Source organism: Pleurodeles waltl, chromosome 6 (genome assembly GCF_031143425.1).
Source record: "Pleurodeles waltl isolate 20211129_DDA chromosome 6, aPleWal1.hap1.20221129, whole genome shotgun sequence".
Lineage (NCBI taxonomy): Eukaryota > Metazoa > Chordata > Amphibia > Caudata > Salamandridae > Pleurodeles > Pleurodeles waltl.
In genome coordinates, this window is record NC_090445.1 from 1,605,469,229 (window position 1) to 1,605,494,150 (window position 24,922).

General features: G+C 43.1%; 1 protein-coding gene across 1 annotated transcript in view; it reads left to right on the forward strand.

The window, feature by feature from the left end:
• Positions 1-24,922, forward strand: part of LOC138301223 (ficolin-1-B-like) — a 172,817-nt gene that overhangs the window by 116,012 nt on the left and 31,883 nt on the right. Inside the window, exon 7 of the mRNA XM_069241468.1 lies at positions 15,457-15,586. Coding sequence (XP_069097569.1) covers positions 15,457-15,586 — 130 coding nt within the window. The remainder of the gene's footprint in view (positions 1-15,456; positions 15,587-24,922) is intronic.

The window sequence follows — 24,922 nt, forward strand, 5'->3', positions numbered from 1 at the left end:
GCTCAACGCATTAAACCTTTATATGACTCGATACGTCCTGACTTGGTCAGCAAATACTTGACAGTCGAACACACACGCATTCTCAGAGCATTACAACAAGACATGCTTGCAGCAAAACAACTATATACAAGGGACAACAAAAAATACCTGGTCATCAAAGTAATTGCTGGTGCCGTTGGTTTCACCTACGTAAGGTTCAATGAGGGTGAGACCGTCCTGATAGCATACAAATCACACTTGCACTCTACAGCAGAACAGCGTTTTTCTCCCACTGAAAAAAATCTCACTGCTGTTCAGATGGCTGACATCAAAGAGAGACCCCCAGCCCAGGGGAAACGTATCACTGTTGTATCCTCCATCCGGACCCTTGAGGCTGTTACCAAAGCTAGCATTCCTAAAGCTAAAGCATTACATCCACGTTGGATCAAATGGGCAACGTCTCTGAAGGCCACTGATGTTGACTATAGTTTTGACTCAAAATTACAAACGAAAGAATTTTTGCAATACGAACATGAATACCCAGTTCCAGCAAACACATTGCCTATTGAACAATATCAAACAATTATGAATATTGATGGTTCAGCCCAACCAGCAATAGACACAAAACATCAATACTCTGCCGCTTGCGCAGTCGTGAGTGGCTACATGAAGGCTGGTGAGTTCCATCCACAACACACATGCAGACCTTAGGGGACTGCACTGCACAATTAGCAGAGCTCACGTCTCTGGTGATGGCACTAGAACACGCGGATCTTGAGCAGGTGACGCTGATTGTATGTGATTTGTACTATTGTGTCCAGTTCTTCAATGAATATCTGCCTTACTGGCGCCAGAATGGGTTCTGAGATTCAAAAGGAAACACCATTAAACACAGACTATTGTGGGGGAAAGTAGTGGATCTGAAGGAAACGCTACCCAGTGTCCATGCTGTACATACACTAGGATATCAGCATGTTGGAATACACCATCGCAGGCAACACCTTGGCTGATGAAGCAGCCAAATTAGCAGTAGCCACGGCTTCTGTGGCTGCAGTAACTCATTCTAGAACGAAATTGGATGATGAAACACTACCAGCTGTGAAAGCTTCGGCTGACGGCACACCCTTACCAAAAGTATATCCTGCAAAATATTGCTACTGTATATCATGCCTCAATACAGCCCTAGCAGTTATACCAAGGGTGGGAGTTTGAGAAATTCCCAATAAAGACCTAAGACCAGAGTTGATTAAAGCAGCACATGAGGGGGTTGCATCTGCTCATGCTGGTGTGGCGGCTACAATATCATTGTTGCAAGCACATTATTGGTGGCCAGGTCTATACAGACTAAGCAGTATGTCCTTTGTTATGACATCTGCCAACAAATTAAAGGGTCCACCGTCAAACGCCCACCGCAGACACCCCTCCTAATTTCCAACAAACCTTTACAATGTGTGTACTTGGACCATTGCGGTCCCCTAACACCAGAAAGTATGTACAAATACATCTTAGTCGCTATTGACTCCTGCTCCAGATTCCTACAGGTGTGGCCACAATGCTCGCTGACCATCGGACTGTTATGAAAGATTTGCAAGTCTTTATTGGCACATATGCAGTTGCGGCATTCCACTTGGACCAGGGCTCTGCTTTCACCTCAAGGGCATTCAGGGACGCCATGGCTTCGTTAGAAGTCCAACTCCATTACTCGTCTCCATTTCATCCTGAGGGAAACAGTGCAGTGGAGCGATGAAACAGAGATTTAAAGCAATCCTTGACAGCCACAGTAGTAGGTACGGGTCATAGTTGGCTTAATCACCTTTATGGAGTCCAGAAAGCACTTAATAATCTGCCTAGAAGGTCCTTGGGGGGGTCGTACTTCATACAAGTGCCTGTTTGGAACTCAAATGTATGTTCCAGATCTTGATGGTCCTAGTGTGCAGGCTGCTGAAACACCTTTTGACATAAATGAAAGTGTCACTGTCTTGCAGGAATTACAACAGCTCTGTGACGACAATGCTTCTGCCAGGGCTGCCTCCGCACGAACTAAGGATGTATCAATAACATCTACTGGCTGGATTCCAAAGGTTGGGGATCTAGTATGTGAAAAAGTTGCTGTGAAAAAGGAGTTTGGTCCTTATCGTGCACCGGTCCCAGTCCTGGGAATACACTGTACCAGAACTGTCATTCTACAACCGTTGCCTGGTGCTAAAGAAAATCGCTTTGTATCTATCAACAATGTCAAGTTACACCATGTGGCCGATCCTACACAGCAGACCAAGAGGAACAACCAGTAGTTCCTGAATCCCTCTCGCTACTGGTCACGATGTCCCTTCTACAAGTTTTAAGCAGCAACGCTGACACCTCTCCGAGCTTGGGGAGGGTGGAAAACGTTCTTGCATTAGTTCGACTAACATCAAACAACACAGAAATTACTGATCGATTTGACTCGAATTCTACACAGACGGGAGGCATCATTTACAGTGAACCACCGTGGGAGATCCCCAACAGTTCTCCTCCTTCAAATACAGCTCCAGTATTTGCACAAACTGCATCTAGATACTTTGCAGACATCAATGACACCTTTTCGGGCTCATTTGCCTCTTCTACATCTGAACTGCCAAAAACATGAAAGCTGATCAACTGGCTTAAAACAAATTACTTTATTTTCCCATGAACTATATGTGGCTTTTCTTGACTATATTAGCTTTCCTCCTTTGGATTGGCTTTGTCATTAAATTCTTTCTATTAATATATGGTCATTACTTTCCTAAAAGATCAACAGTTGAACTGGTGGACGAGGTCCTAAAACCCCATTTTTCTTCTCACGAGGCCCGAAGAGGCTTATCTTTCATGAACATTTTTGCTAAACCAATTCCTGATGGGATTGTTTGGGATAAATTCACATTTGATATATACAGCCACACAGAGGTCATTCAAATAGCATATGTGTTTAAACTTTCTATGAATGATGTAATAATAGCCGGAGTTGTTTCTGATGACTGGGATGTGAAAACAGTTGATTCTATGATGACTGAATTGTAGTATTTTACTGTATTTGAAAGTGAGGATGGTTATCAATCCAAAGAGAATTATGGTGAGATGTTTTGCTATAATTATTATGGACACCATTTCATACATAGAGCAAGTACCCCAAAGACTATTTTTAACTACACACAATGGGAACATTGTCCAGCTCCGCCAACAAGGGAGTTCTAAAACATATTCTGAAAAAGTTGTATATTTTTCTGGGCACAATGTTAAACATGTTGAGTCATATTATTTCAGATTGCCATGAAAATGTACATATATTGGAGAGCAAACATGGTGCCGGCGTAGTCAGCGTGGCTCACTGGCCCCGCCCACCAGGATCCAAGCAGTCAGACGCTGAATCCGCGGCCGTTACGGCAGCAACCAAAAGCGCGGCTCTTTGATTACACGCCGCCTGTGGAGGGCTCGGGGCTCCGAGCTCTCCTCGGCCGCCTAGGACCGCTTAGGGCCGCTGAGGATATCGCGGTCCAAAGGGGACACGAGGCGGTAGCAGCGGCGCTCGGGAGGAGGACGCCGAGCACCCGATGGACTGCGGTGTGAATAGAGAAACTGGCAGAGCATGACCCAAACTTTCCAAGAGTCTCAACATTTGCCGGGGGATAGGTGGAAGCACAGAGGTGGTAGGACCTTTCAAGGGTGCATGTAATTGTTTCTCTCATTTAGAAGAGAGAAGGATCAGACTGAACTTTTTTGTGTTTGCCTAAGTGTTACTTCCAATACAGGCATTGAGCTGTAGATTGCTAAACAATCTTTTCCCCCCCATATTTTTTCAACACGGACTATACGGGCCATTTAACCAAGCTGTTAAGTAACCTTTACAGGCTGATGTAGCCTGTGCGACCGGGGAATTGCCGAAAAGAATACCCAATGTTTTTCTCCTATGGCTAGCAAAGTCCAGGGCACCAAAGAAGGGGGGAAGAGATTTAAAAGGCTCACGGACCCCAATGCTATCGGGTACACAAGCAGATTTATTCTGCCACTTAAATACCTCGCTATGGTCACTATTAAATGGTACGCAACAAAAAATAGCTGACGCATTAACAACAATTAGTGGTGCAATTACACGTTTTGGGTCATTATTTCTCATGTTTAAAGTAAATATGGCACCTAAGACTATCCGGAACCATGGAGACATGAATGAAGGAACTAAGAGGACTCGTACTGGGAGAGACAAAGGAGAGCCAGCACGAGTAAATAAACGTCTGACGTCAGTAGCAGGCAAAACAGGCGGGGGGAAAAATATGCCAGGAGTGGGGAAAAACATTAAGACAAGCGACAGTATTACCCCTTCACTGGAAACTAAAAGCAAAGACAAAAGCCAATCTACTATCATGACTTTTTTTGCAGGCGGTCCACAAGACAATGACTCTGTAATTCCCTCCTCTGCTAAATGAGTACAAATTAGATGAAGAAATTACTCTCCCGAATATGACTAGTGGGGAGGTATGTACTGAGAACTGCGAATCTTACATGAAACCTATACAAGACACTGATATTATGCTGGAGATAAAGGCGGGGGAGGATAGAGCAAAGGAGCTCAGTCTCCTGAAGGGGAATAACCACCCCCAAACGCAACAAGCCGATGAGAGTGATTACCCGGAGCCTCGGAGTAGGGAAGAAATTGTAACACTAACGGGACCTATTATGGGAAGGGTGGATCAACAGGAAACTTATGGAAGCCCTAAAAGAGGGGGAAAAACTACAGGGAAAGATTCTCAACCCACGGACTGGGGGAAAGATAGCAGTGATAAATTTTACTCTTTGACAGAAGAGTCTGATCATAGCAGTACTGACTACAGCCTGAGTGAGTCAGAAGACAGTGAAATATTGGTAACTGGAAATATGTCTTCAACTAATGAGCCTACAGTACGGCAACCGCGCCAACAGCGGAAATCTGTGAAAATACGGCCCTGTTCTCAGGAGGGTTCCGAGAATTCGAGGTCTCTGTGCGGCAAGACTTTGAAATGGGACTACTCTGGTATCGGGCTCTCAGACACTCCCATCTCAAGCCAACAGGGCTCAACTGACGGGAAAATGGAATTAGAGACAGGAATTTGCCCTAACACTTCGTCCACGGTGGGTACTGAGGCTGGGCTGTTGCAGTCAATATACAGTTCAATCAAAGAACTACAAACAGAGACCAGGATGGAAAGTCGACGTGCAAGGATAGCTACAAAAAGCCTGCAGGGCTCGGTTCGTAAGGTTGTAAAATCATGCATAGAAATAGAAGCAAAGTTAGGCTTGATGGAAGAAAGAATCGTCACAGTTGAGGAGGAGGTTGACACACTTAAAGAACAGAGTACTGCGCGGAATGAACAACTGACGGATGTTATGTGGAAAATGGAGGATTTTGAGAATAGACAGAGAAGGAACAACCTTCGATTTTTGGGCATACCGGAAGGGCTTGAAGGAAGTGATATACGGACTTATATGGTCAACCTTTTACGTGGGGCCTTTCCGGAACTGGGGAAATGGGACTGGGAGAGTGAGCTGCAGCGGGTTCACAGGTTCCCGCTAACTCGGCGGGAGGGGGCCAACGGGCAGACTCGAAATATCCTAGGGCTATCCTAGTCTATTTTGGAAATTATCTACTTCGACAGGAAATATCTCTCAAGGCTCGACCAAACACGCCATGCACGGTGGATGGGGTTACCTTCTTTACCCGCCCTGACTTCTGCCACGCCACTGTGGAGCGGAGATGGCGGCTCAGAAAGCTTATTAAACCGTTTTTAGAGAAAGGAGGGGAGGCATACCTGTTGGCCCCTGCTCGACTCAAAACAGTTATGAATGGGAAAGTAAAAGTATTTACGTCAGAAATCAAAGCAAAGGAATATGTGATGGGGATTCAGTGATAGAGTACAGAGATATCTGGAAAACAAAGGGGCTTGGGAGACTGGTGGGTGGGTAGGCCCACTTATACACGACACCAATATCCAGGCCATGATTGGTCTGATTGCTCAACAGGATGGGGGGCCAGTCCCAGGGGGGGAGGATGGGTGGTTGGAAGGGGGAAGGAGGGGACTGGGTATACGTACTATTCGGCTCCTCATATGAAATTAGCACGACTTGATTATTTTTTGACTTCTCCCGAATTGTTAAATCAGGGGAGTATGGAATTATATCCTCGGGTTGTCTCAGATCATAATCCCCTAGTATTGGATGTGGAACTGGACTGGTTAGAATCAAGGGTTAGGGGCTGGACATTTGAAAGGGGGCTCTTTAATGACCCGGAGTATTGCAAGCATATGAGAAACTGGTTAGTTGAATTTCTGGGTTTCAATCAAGGGTCAGCCCCAGTCGAGATAGTCTGGGATACCTTAAAGGCAGGAATACGAGGTGAAACTCTGAGTTTTAGTATCAAAAAGCAGAAAATTGCCCAAAGTAGAATACGGGATCTTCAAACGAAGCTAAGGGTATTAGAAAGACAATTGGTGATTGCAATAGAATCCGGGGGTGATATAGAAAAGGCTCAAGAGGAAGTTGTTGTAGCTAAGGCAGCAATCAACGAGAATATGGCTCAAAGAATAGCTGAAAAATATCTGGCGCAACGTGAGCAAGGGTATGAGTTTGGAGAAAAATCCGGACGTTTGTTAGCAGTACGAGCTAGTCAGAAAGTAGCATCCGGGGTCATCAGAGAGATTGAAGATTGGCAAGGACAGATTATATCAACAGCGGATGGAATCAGAAAGGTGTTTCATAGATACTATGCCGAACTATATGAGTAGACATCCGTATGCTCAGAGGAAGATACGTTGGAGTTTCTAAGTCCCATTAAGGTTAACAAACTATCTGAAACGGATATCTTAAATATGGGAGAACAGATAGACATCTCAGAAATCGATAAGGCATTGAGCGATCTTCCCATTGGAAAAGCTGCAGGCCCTGACTTGATCCCCCTGGAGTTTTATAAAACTTTTAAGGCAGTATTGCTCCCGGTAATGATAGAACTATTTATCCAGGTTCAAAGTGGAGGGTCAACCCCACCAAAATGGGATAGGGCCAACATAGTAATGTTTTTGAAGAAACGGAAACCTCCATTAAATCCGGCGTCATACCGGCCGATCACATTAATAAATAGCGACGTTAAAATATATTCAAAGATACTGGCCGCTCGATTGTCTACGGTGATCAGGAGACTAGTCTCCCCTAGACAACATGGGTTCATACCAGGAAGAGATACTACGGATCATATTCGGAGAGTTATTGCACTCTTTGATGCTACGGCAGCAGCAGAGGAACCTATGGCTTGACTGGGTAAATTGGAAGTATTTGTGGTGTGTAATGGAGTATTATGGGTTAGGGAAAAAATTTATTCTAGCAGTAAAGGCTCTATATAAATTTCCGACAGTGAAAATACAACTAATGGGGGGCAATCTGAGAGTGTACAAGTTAGGAGGGGTACTAGACAGGGATGTCCATGCTCTCCCCTTCTGTTTGCTCTATACATAGACCCCTTGCTTAGACATCTAGAAGCAAATAGTAAGATCCCATCGATACATAGGCAGGGATTTGATACAAAGGTATTAGCATATGCAGACGACATAGCTATATTAACCCCTGCCCCTGACATGGCATTGAGAGAGGTTGAAGAGGTGTCAAGGAAATTTGGAATATTTTCCGGATATCTTCTAAATAGAGCTAAAACACAGTTATTGACTAACTCATATACAAGCACTCAGGACACGCGAAGGGTGGCTCAGGCAGTATATCTGGGTATAAATATTACATCAAAAATAGAAGAAATTGTTAATCTGAATTTGGATCCCATACTAGTCAAAGCTAGGAAAGATATGTGCAGATGGAATAACTTACATTTGACTATTATGGGAAGGTGTAATATGGTAAAAATGATCTTCCTCCCTAAGCTGTTATATGTGTTCCGTGCTATACCACTGAACTTTACTAATGCTAAATTTAAAGAGATAGAAAGAGTGGTCATGAGATTTATTTGGACATATGGGAAGTGTAGAAGAACAAGTAAATTCATGTCTCTCTCCCGAAAAAGGGGGGGATGGTCATTACCAAATATAAAATTATACCAAATGTCAGCAGCTTTCCAGTATATGCGTCCACTTTGGTGTATTAATGAAGAAGGGATAGGCGAAGCGGACTGCCCTAATATTTACGAACTCCAGATTGGAGCAGAAGCTAATGGGTGTCTGGTAACATTTCATGAGCCCGATATTATAAGAAAACTCGATACAAGGTATTGGAAGCAGCTTATAAATGTTGGCAGACATGGTATAAAAAGAAAGGATTTGGTAGTTATAACTGGTACACCAAGATTGAGAATAATCCATCACTCCCCGAAATATTTAAGGATAGATATATGGAAAGCTGGATCGCTCTGGGTATAACGAGGCTAGGGAATCTTTATGACAAGTCGGGGCTCAAGGCGTTTTGTGATTTCAGGAACAGTACAGGTTAGAGCGCAGGGATTTCTTTAAATACTTACAGATATGAGATTTCCATATGAGGAAAACAGGGGGTGCGCATGGTTTTAGAAGCGACCAATTGCTGAACGAGATCTTGGCCAATCCCAATATATCCATCAGGTCAATCTATCCATTATTGCTGGCAGTACAGCCTGATGATCTAGAGAAGAACAAGGAAAGGTGGAGGGATAAGCTGGTAGATGGGGACAATAACTTTTTGAGGTCATTAGAGCTGGGACGCACTATCCTACTTTCATCTTCCCTGCAAGCGCAACACTATAAGACTATATTCGATTTGTATCATACCCCAGCTCATCTTGTTAAATGGGGTAGTCTATCAGGAACAAATTGCCCAAGATGCAGGATGTACGGAGCAGATATTGTACACATGATGGCTACATGTGGGGAACTAAGGGCTCTGAGGGAGGGTATTCAAAATGTTCTGAGAGAGGTTCTGGAATATGATCTGGCTCTTACCCCCGAGATTTTGATTCTAGGGGTAGCGGGAGAAGAGGGTGGCCCAGACAGAGCATTTATTTTTGTAGCTATGGCTGTGTACTGAATATGTATATCTTCTGCGTGGCTGAACGTTCAACCCCCAACCTGGCAGCAATGGTTGGCTAGATTGCTGGCTGTATATTATCTGGAGAAGGCATTATACGAACGCAAGGGGAAGCACGCCAGGAGGAAAGGGAAAGCAATCTGGGGGTTACTCCAGGACTGGATTCTTACGCACAAGGATTAATGTTTAAATTAATTAGATTATTTCCCCCCCCCATTGTAATAAATTTTTTGTCGGTCAAAATTTATGTATGGGTTTTTGTCAATGTAAAATGATATTAGGGTATATTGGTTTACTTGTTGTATGATTCCTTTCCGAATAAAATAAAAAAAAAAAAAGAAAATGTACATATATTACTGACAGATACACAATTAATTTATTCAGATTCTTTTGTTTCCCGGTTGGCTATAGAAGGCTATGAATACTGGCTGAGGTCAATTGACTTAAAAAGTGTGTGGGGAACAAAACATTGGCAAATAAAGAAGCTTTATTTAGAGCATGCCTGATACCTGTTCGAATTATATTTTTAAATGAAACTGTACAACAGACAAGCTGTTTAGGCTTAGCAAAAATTAAGGATTTGAATGCACCCAGTATTCCTGCCCCTACAAATGGCAAAAGTATATAAATGCAACTGAAGATCAGCTTGATGAATGGGTCCAGAATGGCACATTTAATGCTTCACTTTCGTGTCTTGGTGGGTGGGTATTGTGGCCAATAGATACCAATGGGTGTCATAAATGTTTTATAAACTACATGGGGGTTTTAGAACAAGTAGGCCAGACCCTCGCTATGTGTCATCTGAACATGTGGGTATAGTAACAACCTACAGTGTAGGAAAACTATGCCAGCAATGGTTGAAGAGTTCTTCACTAGATGCTGTTAGAGAACACCTCAGTCTCCTGTATAATAACACTGACTTACAGGATTTCTTGTTAGGCCCCAGAAAACAATGCAGAAAGCGCTTCTCATATGCAGTCTATAATGCAATTTGGAAGCTTTCTCAACAAGAAGGTGCTGCACGGTTAAGCAAATAGATCAGGAAAATTTACAGAAGGCATTAGCTGTTGTAGATAATGGGATTAATACCCTGTCCGTCCGAATATACACCTTAAATAACATTGTTTCTTCTGCAATAGACATAATACAAAGTGATGTGTCCTCTTTACACCAGGGGCAGAGTCAACTAAGATCCATTATGCAGTTAGGATGGACACTACAAACATTGAAGGCAGGCCACATTCCCTGGCAACACGTTAGCCCAAGGCACATATTTGCAACATTTAATTTAACGCGACAATAACAAATAATGGCTAAGAAGGAAGCGACTTATGTCATGCTAAACATTGTCAAATTAGAAAAGTGGCCTTTTACTGTGGCTAAAATAACATCTGCTGAATGGTTGATACATTGGGTTAATAATCTGCCTATTTCAACACTTCAATTTACATCCTGTTTGAAACAGTAGGCAGATATGAAAGGGTGGGAGATAGTTACATACACAAGGTGTTGGAGCTTCCCTTTTTGTACAACTGTTTCAATGGCCTGAAAGAGGTCTTTCTTAGTGTTAGTGAATGCGAGACTGCGGTGATCCATTAGATGGTTTGCAAACAGCTGTCCTTGCACGGGGCATATAGGGCCTCATGGCGGTGCTTCATTGCCCATTCTGACCGCGGCGGTAAAGCCGCTGTCAGAAAAGGGGATCCGGTGGTTTCCCGCCGGATTTCCCCTGGCTGGGCTGAACCTCCATGGCGGCGCTGCAAGCAGCGCCGCCATGGGGATTCCGACCCCCTTCCCGCCAGCCTGTTTCTGGCAGTTTTTACCGCCAGGAACAGGATGGCGGGAACGGGTGTCGTGGGGCCCCTGGGGGCCCCTGCACTGCCCATGCCACTGGCATGGGCAGTGCAGGGGCCCCCTAACAGGGCCCCAGCATGATTTTCACTGTCTGCATAGCAGACAGTGAAAATCGCGACGGGTGCAACTGCACCCGTCGCACCCCTGCAACACCGCCGGCTCCATTCGGAGCCGGCTTCTGTGTTGCAGGGCCTTTCCCGCCGGCCCAGCGGGAAAGTCTGAATAGCCCCCGCGGTCTTTTCACCGCGGAGCGGCCATTTGGCGGCGTAAGTTTGGCGGGCGGCGACCGCCAAACTTGGAATGACCCCCATAATGTCTCAGCAGCAAACTTGGCCTGTTGTCTGAAGGGAGTTCCAGTCCCCTTGATTAGACCTGCATTCCAGGTGGTCTCAAATGGTAGCTATGTCCTCCTCAACAGTGAAAAACTGTTGTTGGATGATGGCTGGAATAGTTTATGTCGTTTCGGTCTCTAAGATTGTTAAATGCTGCAGGAATGTACTTTTTCCTGCTATACAACAGAGGAAAGTAGCTGAGATTTGGCCCTATATTGCTACTTCAAATGTGAATTTTGACAAGTTGAGTAGACTCAAGGCTTTATTGTTTCAAAAACACGTGATGCTTACATCTGCACGTGAGACCTATGTGCTTCAGGTTGCAAGATCATAAGCACTTTCAAGTACTAACTTTCCAAGACACTTTGGTGAGTTTGTGGGACTTTTTCTTCACAATGGCTGTCCCTTCACAACAAGGAGGACTGAAAGCGCTTCCACCAGCGCAACTATGTCGTGAACGCATGATGCAGTATTTCGGAGCACCACTCCTGAAAGAACTGGAGTGCGACTGGTCTCTGTCATTCAGATCAGTTCTGGATTGTGTGCAGCCCGTGTTGCAATGCCTTTTTGAATGTGCACTAAAAGTTTGTCTTTCTACCCAGCGCTTACTTTCATTGGACGCTGATCTGTTGATGTTCCCGCTGAGTGACATTACCAGACATGCGCATTGAGATTGCATTTGCTACAAGAAGCTATGAGTTGCCCTCTGTGGATAATGCAATTCTTAACTCAAGATTGGGCACAACACGGAATGCTGCTGCCTCAGCTGGATCTCGGGCTTTGGAACACGAGTGCTCTATGGTTTTTCGTGACAACGATTTGGATATTTTACCACCTACTGAAGTGGGCACATTTCCTGGCTTCAATTATCCCGGACATATTTGGTGATTTTAGAAATTACACTTACTTCTCAATTTAGTTCTACTGGCGCCACTGCTGAAGTTTTTAATTGTCCTTTTTTCCTCCATGCTCAAGTGTCTTTTAACTTTTCACCATTGACATTCATGTTTATATGCTTTTATAGAAAGATTTTATTACACCTTTGTTCATCTTAGACTTTGAACTAGCTTTGAACCGACAAGTGGAGGGTGTGGTATAGCTATCCTAGCTGTGTTTTATACACGTTATATTAGCAAACTCGGTCTGCAGTTGTGCACTCTAGCCCAGTCCCATTTTATTCAGCATTGCTTATTTTTTTGCATTAGCAACATTTGCGGTGTTGTTTTATTTTCTTTATCTATCTGTTCCTTCACCTAGGAAAGCATTACGTTCTTAGCATTGCATTTTGTGCTTTCCTTAAGTCTGCAGTCAGATAGGGTTGCCGGCAAAAGTGGTACACTGTGTCTCCAACATTCACAGAAACATACATACCCTTAAGTGGGGACATGTTTTCCTAGCACATCCAATTGCTTTATCTTAAAAACTCTTCTCTGTCCCATGCATGTTAGAGGGAGATTCTAGCCAGATGACCACAACTGCATGCTGATTGCTTAGACTACAGAATCCCTAGCCTACATGGGGACGGTGTCTTTTTAGACAACAGGCTTTCTTGCTCAGGTATGGGCTGTGATGTCTTTCCAGGGGAGAAACCTGAAGGGCAGATTAAGGCTTAGGTAGGAAATATAGATATCACTCCTAATGACAGTATGGTGGGACTGTTTTTGTGTTTCGCTCTCCTTGTCACTATTTTGCTTCTATTGTGTTTTATCATCCTAGTTATTGCAATACATGCCATTTTATCTAAGATGCAGTCACTTCAATAAAACCTTATTGAACTATATTCTGCCTCTAATTGTCTTTGACTGTGTGAGACTAATGTAACCAAGAGAAAGGAGTGAGCTCTGATTGACCACGATTCTCCTGAGGGGTCTTTCTTGTCATGCACCCATTTGCCACAATCATCCCTGCTCTTGGGCAGAGATGAGGCACTGTTAGTTAGCCGGAAAACCCAGATTAGGCCAACAGGTGTCACCTGGTGTGGGATTGTACTTAGTACCTTACAATTCAGGTGCCGCCCAAATCCAGTAGCCTCATTATGATAATAAGAACCTATGCAACAAAATATTCCCAGTATAAGAACATGTAACATAGCACTTGATCCTCCAATACCAGCCCCCACTAGTATATTAATAGCATCTGTACAATGCCAGGAAGCTTGTGTGGGTTTTCTGTTCATTTACACAGTCAAGGTTAGTGGACAGTAATTAGGTAACTTCAATCCATGGTCACAAATCCAATGTGATCCAAGCACGTTAGTATAAATCATCTTTATTAACAATTCTTGATTTGGTACACCTTTCTGAAATGTAATGTCTCTGCTCCTAGAGGCGATATGTGTTTTGATGAAGCCCTTTTCATCAAGGCTTGGAATAGTTTAAATATGCACAAGTTCTGTGTTCCAAAATGTAAGTGATTGCTAGCATTTCACTTTGCCATCCCAATGCATATGTTATCATTCTTTGAACTTGCTTGCAGTATGATTCCTGTTGCTAACAGTTGTCCCATTAGAGGTATTGGCAATTTTACAGGATAGCAGCTCCTCCCCAATCCCCCCTCTCCCTCCTATCATGACGGAATACTGAAACGTTCACTGCTGGAGCAGAGGCATTACATTTCAGGAAGTAGTCCTGTAGGAAATCCACCTTTCTTGCTGAACTCTATATTGTTTGTCAGTAGAACTCTGTGCACTTTACCCCTGCTAATCAATAGGATATTTAGCTTACTTATAAGCCCCTAGGATTTGGCACATGGTGACTTATGACAGTTTCTCTGACATAGACTGTAAGTAGATAGATTAGACTCCCTGGCATTGTGATCCAGTGGCAGCCAGGCAGACTCACACACGTCATCATTAAATGGACAGGTAGGTAAAGGGGAGGAGCAATAAGGAACACCAGACAAGCAAGCAGGGAGCTGCCTTTAATCGTAGAAGAGAAATACCCAAAAGCTGATGAATAAAATATTAAACAATATAAGCTAAATCAAAATTGGAAGCTCTGTAATATAACAAAAATAACTGTTGTGTAGCCATTTTAGTTATAGCTTCATACACATTACTTTAGCAAACTAGGCCTGCCACTGTGCACTTTAACCTAGACATATTTTATTCAGCTTCGTTTTTATTATTTTAACAATAGCCACATTTGCGGTCTTGTTTTATTTTTTCTGTCTAGGTGCTCTTTGCCTAGGCCAGCACTGCGTTCTTAAACAAGACATTTCTCTCACTCTGTGCTTTTCTCAAGGCTGCAGTAAAGATAGGTTGCCGGCAAAAGTGCTATGCTTTGTCTCTAATGTTCACAGAAACATACACACTCTTATGTGGGGATACTTTCTTGGAACATCAGCTGTTTTATTATAAAAACTCTACTTTGGCCCATGTACATTAGAGGGAGAGTCCAGACAGATGACCACAACTGTATGCTGATTGCTGAGTGCTTCACTGCAGCTGCCTCTATACTACAGGCCTCTTTCTCATGTATGAGGGATGATGTCTTCCCAGGGGAACCTGAAGGGCAGAATTAGAGCTTAACATACTGTGCTGTAACATAGCCTAGGTAGGGACTATTCTTAATGATCATAGTGACAATATGGTAGCATTATTTTTATGCTTTACTCTCCTTGTCAGAATTTTAATCCTGTCATGCGTCATCGTCCTAGTTATTGCAATCCATGCTTTATTATCTAAGATGCAGTTACTTCAATAAAACCTTATTGAACTATATTCTGCCTCTGATTGTCCTTGCATACATGAGACTAATGTAACTGAGAGAAATGGATGAGATCTGAGTGACCACAATTTCCCTGAGGAGTCAACTGTGTCATGCGTTCGGGTGCCCAATCATCCCTGCTCTAGGGTAGACATGAGGCACTGCTAGCTAGCAAGAACAAAACCCGGATTAGGCCGACAGGTGTCACCTGTAGTGGGTTCAGACTCAGTCCCCCACAGTGCAGTGATTCTGCCGTCCAAATCCAGTAGTCTCATTAGGATAATGAGAGCCTACGCAACAGAACGAGAAGGAGGAAAAATTTTAGGAAACAGCAAAAACAAGCAGACATGTAAAATTTTGGCTAATCAAGACATCTTCCAGGCATGCAGGAACATAAAAAATTTGGATCACAAACCATAAGTTAATTAAATCATTTTAAATAAGCTTATATAAGTAAACTTAGTGGACGTGCAGAAGGGAGGATCATGGCCAAGGAATATTTAGTTATTGACTGTGCCTGTGTTCTTCTCTATGTTTTCCAGGTGTTCCAGAGACGCTGGGATGGCTCAGTAGATTTCTTTCGGGACTGGCAAACATACAAGAGAGGCTTTGGCAGCCAGATGACAGAGTTCTGGTTGGGGAACGACAATCTTCACTATCTAACCGCAAAGGGTAATGTATTAATGTATTAATCACTTGTTTTGTGCTTTAATTAAACTTTGCTTAATCCTGTTATTCACACCCTATTAGAGTATATAGTTTTACGGGAGGTGGGGAGTGGCTGTAAACATGGCATGGCAAGAGGATTGAAAGCTGGGACACATAGGAAACTAATACTTAGTGATCACAAGAGACATAAAGTAGCCTAGGGCTTTATACATCAAGAAAGAAAAGGTGTATACAGAAAGAAAAAGTTAACATTGATCGTACCAGCTTCAGGACCGAACACTGCTGATTCAGTCATTCAGAGCCATCAGATGATCTGCAAGGGTTGGGAGAAAAGTGCTGAGTTCTTTGCCTCGACTGTGGAGTCTCTACAGTCATACACTTACTATTAACTCATAGTTTGTGTATACAAAAAAGTAAACTTACACAAAAGTGTAAGTTTACCTTTGTGAATTGGGGGTTGGCACTGGCAGGAGGTCAGACACATGGCTTGGCCTGTTGGCCAGGGTGTGGTATTCTGCTTGTCAAGTTTCCCAAGGATGTCATGGAATGTCAGAATTGTGAGGTTTCCCTGGAGGGTAGTTGAGCCAGATAAACCAGGCCTGACTATCTAACTACATTTGCTCCTGGAGGGGTCATGTATGTATCTACATATCTTACAATTAGTGGTGAACCATTAGCCTCTGCAGCCCCCACGGTGCAGGGGGCTACCAAGCTCTAGGGGGCCCCTCAGCACAGCTGGCACTGTGAGGGGCCACTGGCCCCTGAATACATGCCAACATTTTGGAAGAGGGAAATGAAGGATTAAAAAAAGAATTGACTTCTACTGAAGGGAACACAATTTCAAGCAGGAGACAGCCAAAATGAAGCCATTTTTGGCTTTAAAAATCGGCAGGGGCAGCTCCCTCACTATGACGAAGGAGCAGCGTCCCACTGGCTGTGCCAGAAGCAGAAAAACAAAACCATAGTTTACTATCGTTTTTTCCCTTCTGCTTCTTGCACAGCCAGTAGTGCAGTTGGGGGGTGGGGGGTTGGCCCATGAGTGGTGGGACGGTAGAGGTGAGGAGAGTGCACCTTAATGCGCATATGTTTGGCCGGCCGCCTCAGGCCGGCCTAACACACATGCATAGGTTTCTCGGGCTGGAGAAACTGCACAGACCCTCACTGCCCCTCAGACCAATCCTGGCGCTGCATTCATGCAAGGTTTTGCATTAAAGCAGTGCCAGCATTTCTGGGGAGCCTGTGCTGGTGTCCCAGCAGTGAATCCTGGGACACCAGAAGCGGACTGAGGCGGCAGGTGGCGGCAACGGAAAGAGGTACATTATTTTTGTAATTATTTTTTATTATTTTCCAGCCCACCTGCCACCCTCGTCCCTTCCCCCACCCCTCCCCTTGAAATTTGCGGCCACTGCCACTGAAAATCTGTAGTCTCTCTCCTGAATCTGGTCTGGTGGCACGTATGTCCCTGACCTGAGAGCACCTGACTGGTTTAGGGGGGGGGGGCAAGAGGAGGTTGGAGGGAACTTAGGCCGGGCCCTCCATGTACTTTGGAGAGGGCCCCCCTCAAGTTTCGTTATGACATTGCTTACAATAAATCCTCTCCTATTCTACTGGCGTGTCTTTGTATTTCTGCACGCCAGCCTGCATCACAACAATGGTGACAAGCTTCAAAGGACCTTGCGGTGTAAAGTGGAACTGTTGTAATTGGATTTTGTTGGTAAGAGTATAAATCCTATCCCTTCCTACCTTTAAGAGAGGTGCTAGTTTTATATGTACTTTTGACCCCCACCGTTCAGCCTGGCAGCCCTGTAGAAAAGAAGCAGCCCTATTTAAGGAAAATGGATAAACAAGAACCTGTGGTTTTGAAGTTGCACCTGGCATCTTGGACTATTTCCTCAAAATCCTGGAGGTTTTGTAACTGCCAAATTGTCATGTTGGTGATGGAACAGTTGCCGATAAGGCCTAGTGTGCCCAAGATCGCAAGTGCGTAAGAAGAAGCTCGTTGCAGATGGATGTTTGCCCAAAAAAAACATATTTTGTACTTTCAAATGTTGTGTTAAAAATAAAAGCTCTTTGGGATGTTCCATATTGGTGAACTTAAAAACCGAAAACACTAGAGAGAGAGAGCGGATTTGCATTTGCGTGGAAATAATATCTACAAACTGACCTTAAACATTGTGCCTTGTTCTAAAAAAAAAGAAATCCACGTTTTTGCAGGACAGATTAGTTATATGGCACTGCTTTCAGTGAGTTCATTTTCTGTTTTTTATCACGCTTCAATGTGTAAGGAGCTGTTGCTGGTTTTGAAGTTACACAGTTTGGCAGTTGAAGAGCAGCTTTGTTTAAAGTCGGTGTGAGCCTACCTCTGGTCTTACCTGAGGATAGCCAGGCTTTCTGGCAAAACGCGCAAGTCATCATCAGCTCTTTCATCTCACGGGTCTGCAGTGAGCCATGTGACCTGTGAGCTGCAGGGGTGGCTCCTATGGAAGAGCGTTGCCCCACTGGCTAAGAGCCACCAGCAGAAAAATAAAATGATATTTCTTTATTGTTTTATTTTTCTGCTGCTGGCTCAGCCAGCATGTGCAGTGAGGGGCGGGGCTGAGCCAGGGGGGTAAGAGGGGGAGGAGTGCAGTACACTAAGTGTGCATTTGTGTTTGGCCGGCCGTCTTAGGCTGGCCAAACAAAGATGTGCACTTAGGTTTCTCCAACCCGGCTAACTGCACAGACCCCAGTACACTGTCTGAGCGGCAGACCAAGCCACTGAGAACAATCCTGATGCTACTCTCATGCTAGATATAGTATAAGAGTAGTACCGGGATTGAGGGGGGCGACTGTGCTGGTGTCCCAGTCAATGCTGGGACACCAGAAGAGTAGAGGAACGAGGCGGCAGGAGGCGGCGGGGGGGGGAACAGTTAGTGGTTTTTTTAAATTATTTGTTACCCCCATCGTCCCCTCTGTACCCACTTTGACATTTGTGGCAGCCGCCGCTGACTAAGGGCCTGATTTAGACCTTGGTGGAGGGAATACCCCGTCACAAATGTGACAGATATCCCATCCACCTTATTACAATTTCCATAGGATATTATTGGATCGTAATAAGGCAGATGGGATATCCATCACGTTAGTGATGGAGTATTCCCTTCTGCCAGGATCTAAATCAGATTCCAAGGGCCTGATTGCTATATTGGTGGACGGGTTACTCCCTCACTACAGTGATGGATATCCTGTCCGCCGAAATCGGAAACCCATAAAATATAATGGGGGATTTTGGCGGAGAGGATATCTGTCACCATTGTATCAGAGTAACCCATCCACCAGTATCTAAATCAGGCCCTAAGCGCTGATTGACAATTATAAATCATTCACAATGTGCTCAGCGTGATTTCTCTGCAACCACCAAGCTCGGAATTGGTCTTCCTACATGTACCACTTGAGCTGTGCCTTGGGATAATTTGTGAAGCTCATCCAAACATTAGGAGCTAAACTAAAGTTTAGGGTTGGTGTTTTTTCATTAAAATTACATTCCTTGTGCTTCTGTAGCACTGAACGTTTCTGCAAAGACTAAACAGGATATCTCAGTATGCTGGTTATGCATGAAAACCTAAACTGGATATTTTATTACATTAAATTGTGTTATTTTTCCAACCACCGAAAGACACTTTTACCTGTGGCTTTGCGTGAATTATTCTAACGTTTAGGTTTCCAGTAACAAGCTGAAGTCTCTAACTTTACAACATTTGTTTTTATTTGTGCAGTTGATTAAATGTAATGAGTTTATGTATTGGCATGCTGCATCTCTTCATCTAGAAGCATTTTTATCTAAATTTCTGTGTTTGCCTATCCAATACAGTTTCTTTTAAAGTTTTATGTTTTCATTTTAAATTATGTTTGCTTGAAGCAAACATATGCTGCTTTTGTTTCTATTTGAAGCTTGTTTCTTGAATAACACACCTGACGTTTGTTTTATGAAGTTAACCCTTTCGCTGCTAGGCCTTCCCTCCTTTGGTTATTTGGGGTAGTTCGCACTTAGGCCTCCATAACTTTTTGACCACATAAGATATCCATGCCAAATTTGCGTCCTTTATTTCCAACATCCTGGGGATTCTAACGGTACCCTGGGTGGATTCCCCTCGAGGGGACCAAGAAATTAGCCTAAATACAGCTACATTTTGGGTTTTTTGGAACAAATGTGAAAAAGTGCTGCAAAAGAAAGCATCTGTTTTTTTCCCTAGAAAATGGCTCAACAAAGGGTTTGTGGTGCTAAAATCAACATCTTCCCAGCTTTCAGGAACAAGCAGATTTGAATCAGAAAACCAAATTTTTCAACCCACTTTTGGCATTTCACTGGGACATGGCATATTTGTCATATTTTTTGTGGTTATAACCTCTTTCCAGTTAGTGGTAGGAATACCAGTGGTGGATCCTGGAAAGTTATACATTTCTGAAAAGTAGATACAAATTTCAAATTCACCAAGGGGTCATTTGTGTATATCCTTCAACTTTCTTTTATGGAAAGTAACAGTTTAAATAAAAACAATATTGTAATTGAGTTGGAAAAAAACAGCCATTTGTGTTTATGTTTTCATCTGTAACTTCTTTTAAGTATGGCTGATTTTTTAAAGCAATATACCGTTACGTCCGCTGGACCCTTCTGGTTGCAGGGATATAGAGGGCTTCTAGGTTCACCAAGAACCCTATGTACCTAGAGTCAATAACTGAGCTGCACCTTGCAGTGGTTTTTCATTATGCACGGGGTATACAGTAATTCATTTGGTAAAATTTAAAGAATGAAAAACAGGTATCAAGGAAACGTATGTATTTTCGAAATGGGCACAAGATATGAAGTTTAGAAGCAGTGGTTATTTGCACATGTCTGAATTTGGGCACACCCATACTAGCATGTGAATTAAAATTACTTCTTTCTTACTCACTGTCGTACACTTGGAAGGCGCAAATGCAGAGAAAGACAATTGGTATTAACACTTGTTCTACCATTCTGTGTTCCTCTAAGACTAGTGATAACCTGATAAAAATGGTACCTCACTTGTGTGCGTAGGTCTAGTGCCCGCAACAAGAAACGGCCCAAAACACAACATGGTCACAGCATATTATCCCCAAGAAAAAATGACCTTTTTTTGCAATGTGCCTAGCTGTGGATTTTGGGTCCTAGCTCAACCAGCACTAGGGAAACCTATCAAACTTGTATATTTGTGAAAAATAGACACCCAAGGGAACCCAGGATGGAGATACTTTTGTGGCTCCCACCAGGTTCTATTATCCAGAATCCCTTGCAAACCTCAACATTTGTCGAAAAAACAAATTTATCTCACACTTCTGTGATGGAAAGTACTGGAATCTGAGGGTAGCCACAAACTTCCTTCACCCAGCATCCCCCCAAGTCTCCTGATAAAAATGGTACCTCACTTGTGTGTGTGTGTAGGCCTAGTGCCTGCAACAGGAAACCGCCCAAAACGCAATGTGAACACATCACATTTAAACCCCCAAAACTGACCAGTTTTTTTGCTATGTGCCTAGATGTGGATTTTGGGCCGTAGCTCAGCCGGCACCCAGGGAAATCTTCCAAGCCTGTACATTTTTACAAACTAGACAGCCAAAGGAATCCAGGATAGGGTGACTTGTGTGGCTCTCACCAGGTTCTGATATGCAGAATCCCTTGCAAACCTCAAACTTTGTTTGAAAGAACAATTTTTTCTCACATTTCTGTGGTGGAAAGTTCTTGAATCTGACGGGAGCCACACATTTCCTACTACCCAGGGTTCCCCTTGGTCACCCAATAAAAATTATACCTCACCTGTGTATGTGGGCCAAGTGCCTGTAACAGGGAAGGGTAAAAAATGTGTAGAAATTGAGGGGGAACTAAAGTGGGTCCAAAAGGTAATTTTTTTCCCCATACATTTTTTGGCTGACCCTGCTTTGGGCAACCACACAAGTGGGGCATTGTTTTTATCAGTACAGATGGGGCAATACTGGGTGGTAGAAATTTTGTGTATTCCTGCAGATTCTGGAAGTTCCAGGGCACAATTCTAAGGAAAGTGCATGGATTCAGGCAAAGCTGGAGGTTTGAAGGGCATTGTGGGTAAGAAAATGGGGTGGGGTGCATGTGAAGCACACCACCCTGGACTTCCCCAGTTGTTTAGTTGTCAGAAGTGTCTGAGTCTGGTAGGTTTTTCCAGATCACAGCGTATCCAAGTCAAAATAGTAAAGCCTTGCCAATTCTGGGCACCCGCCCCTCTTTTACAAAACAAAAGAAATCCCTGGTGTCTAGTGGTCTTTCTGCCCCGACCCCCGGGGAGCAGGAAGAGGGTAATAAACCCCATCTGCTCCCCAGGGTGGGCAGAAAGTCTGTGCCTGTTTGTGGGGATGGTTGGGGGCTTTGCCTTGCCCATTCTGGGCACTCCCACCCTTTCCTAAATATTAAAAAAAGTCTAGTGGGTTTTCTGCCTCTCGGGGGGACATATTAGGGGCTATTGACCCTATACTGCCACCCGGTGGGGGCAGAAAGACTGGATTGTGCTACAAAATTAAGGGGGAGCAAAAAACCTTGCCCAAGGGGCCGCTATCCCCGCACGGGTGGCCTAGTGGAGAGGATCCCTGCTTGGGGATCGCCCGTCTGTGGCGATCCCCAAGCAGGGATCCACTAGAAAAAGGTACCTTCAGAAAGGGGAGATTTTCCTCTTTCCAATGGTACCCCTCCCATTAAAACTTGTGCTCATTAGGCTGAGATATGCCCCTGAGCACTGAAGAAAATGAAAGCAAATGAGCTGATTGGCTCATTCTACTTTAATTTTCCCCTGTAATGACGTCAGCATGCATGGTGCGTCTATTGTCATTTCAGGGTGATGATATTTTCAGTCTTGGTTGTTGGGGAAGCTCTCCCTCAGCAACCAAGACGGAAAATATCCAAAGTAAATCCCTTTAGTTCCCACACCAGAAGGATTTCAAGTGCCATGTGTGCGGACAGCCGGGAGCCATCCAACGCATATGAGCACTGCAGCGTCCAATGGCTCCCGGCCATCCGACACATGCAAGGAGTTAAATGGTGGGTGTTTTTGGTGTGCATGGCCCGGCTATCTGATGCACGCAAGGAGTTAAATGGTGTTTTTTTTTGGTGTGCATTTCAGGGTGGGAATATTTTAGCCTCGGTTGGTGCGGAAGCTCTCCTGAAAATATCCAAAGAAAATCCCTTTGATTCCCACACCAGAGGGATTTCAAGTTCCATCTGGGCAGTGCAGCGTCCAATGGCTTCTGAATGGTCCAGATGTCACTAAATGTTTTGAAATTTAACCCCATCCGACCAAACCCACGATGCTCTTTAAATGCTAATGTCATGAAATCTACTGAATGGATTTACACCAAACCAACAAAAGCACAGTCCTTGAATAATGTCATGAAATCTACTGAATGGATTTACACCAAACCAACAAAAGCACAGTCTTTGAGTTAGTGTCTAACTGCATGCCTAGTTGGTGTAGTACAGTTCAGTCTTTTCTTTCTGTATCATAAGTCTTCCTATGGGAATGAAAATGGGAAATGGCAATTTTAGGATCCCCCACCTTTTTCTTGCCACGAAGGATCCAAAGCGGATGAATTGAAATAATAAATGTCCGCTCTATTGTGTGTGTATATATATATATACATATATATATATATATATATATATATATATATATATATATATATATATATATATATATATATCACAACCTTCGAATGCTCAAAAGGAACTCAAATGGCCCAAGAGGGGTGGTGCAAAGACCGGCACGAGCAAGCCGGTATTAATAAATCCAACAAAAACAAAAAACGTATATATTGCACGCTCAGGGTTCAGGGAAAGTGAAAAACAGGTTTAATCAAAGCACAACGCGTTTCGGCTGACACAGCAGCCTTGGTCACGTGGTATTCACCACCCAATCACCATTGTTAAATACTAACCCATCATAAACAAAAAAATAGGACAAACAGCAGATACCAGATAGAAGAAAGAAAAACAACCTTAGAATCACAGTCTCAAAGAGAATTACATCTGAATTTCAATGATTAGTCACATCTATACCAATACACAATTGTCATATAAATAAATAAATAAATAGATACATATAAATATATAAACATATAAAATATATAAATATAAATATAAAATACCTAGTTATGCAACCGTGTAACCATACAAAAGGAAGTATAATGGGGAGATTAAACGAGCAGAGACGGAAGGTAAAAATAGGCCAAGTAATGGAAGTCCACCAGACTGATATATCATAATAAAATATTGTTACTTATAGACCAAACGGTGAACTAAAGCCATACGATGTAAAAATTTATTAGCCACCTTAACCATACTACCTGCAATAGTAATACCCCTATACCACTTTTTATACACTTTTTATACACATAGTTAGTTGTACTGGGACAGATCAGCAAAATAAACAAATTAATTAGGCATTTTCTTATCTCATAATCTGTACTGACAACACCAAATATCGTGTAATGTAGGAAGAAGCGGTGGCAGGTGGAAAGCAGCATTAAATTCCATCCGACCCATTAAATCTGAAAAGACATATAAATACACTTGATAAATAACCCTATATACCCAAATCTAAGAAAACATCATTTTAAAACTGTACCAATTATAGAAAAATAAATTAAAAGTGCATCTCCTACTAACACTCTCTATTAGCACTCAAGACAGTTATTAAATTCTCTAAAATACTATTAAATCTTTGGAGTTCACTACATACAGACTTATCTACACAAAATGCCCAATTATGAATTATCGTATAAGTGAGTATTTAATTCTTCCCCAATATTCAATCCTTTGGGTATCTTAGTCTCCAAATCTAAAATGTATTTTGACTCTTTTTTCCTCAGTATTAGTTCCCTATTACCCCCTCTATGGAATGGAGGGACATGTTCAATGCCAAAGTAAGCCAACTTAGTCCAATTGGAGTTATGTTTTTCTTTGAAATGTCTTGCTACAGGATAATGATCATCAACTGTAGTAATGGCTCGCATGTGTTCCATAATCCGTTTCTTAACATTATGTTTGGTACTACCAACGTACCATCTTTGGCAAGGGCACTCCAATATATAGATAACAAACGGAGTACTACATGTTATAAATTGGTTAATTAACCTGTTTTTACCGGGTTTACATAGTGCATACTGTTTCCGCATAACACTGTTCCGGCATGCTTTACAATGCCCACAGGGAAAGAAACCTTGTAAGCCATGTTGTTTAAGTTGAGACCTAGTAGTAATATCATTAGATCTTAACATGTCCTGTAAGCTACGTCCTCTTCTATATGTGATCTGAGGTTTATTTAA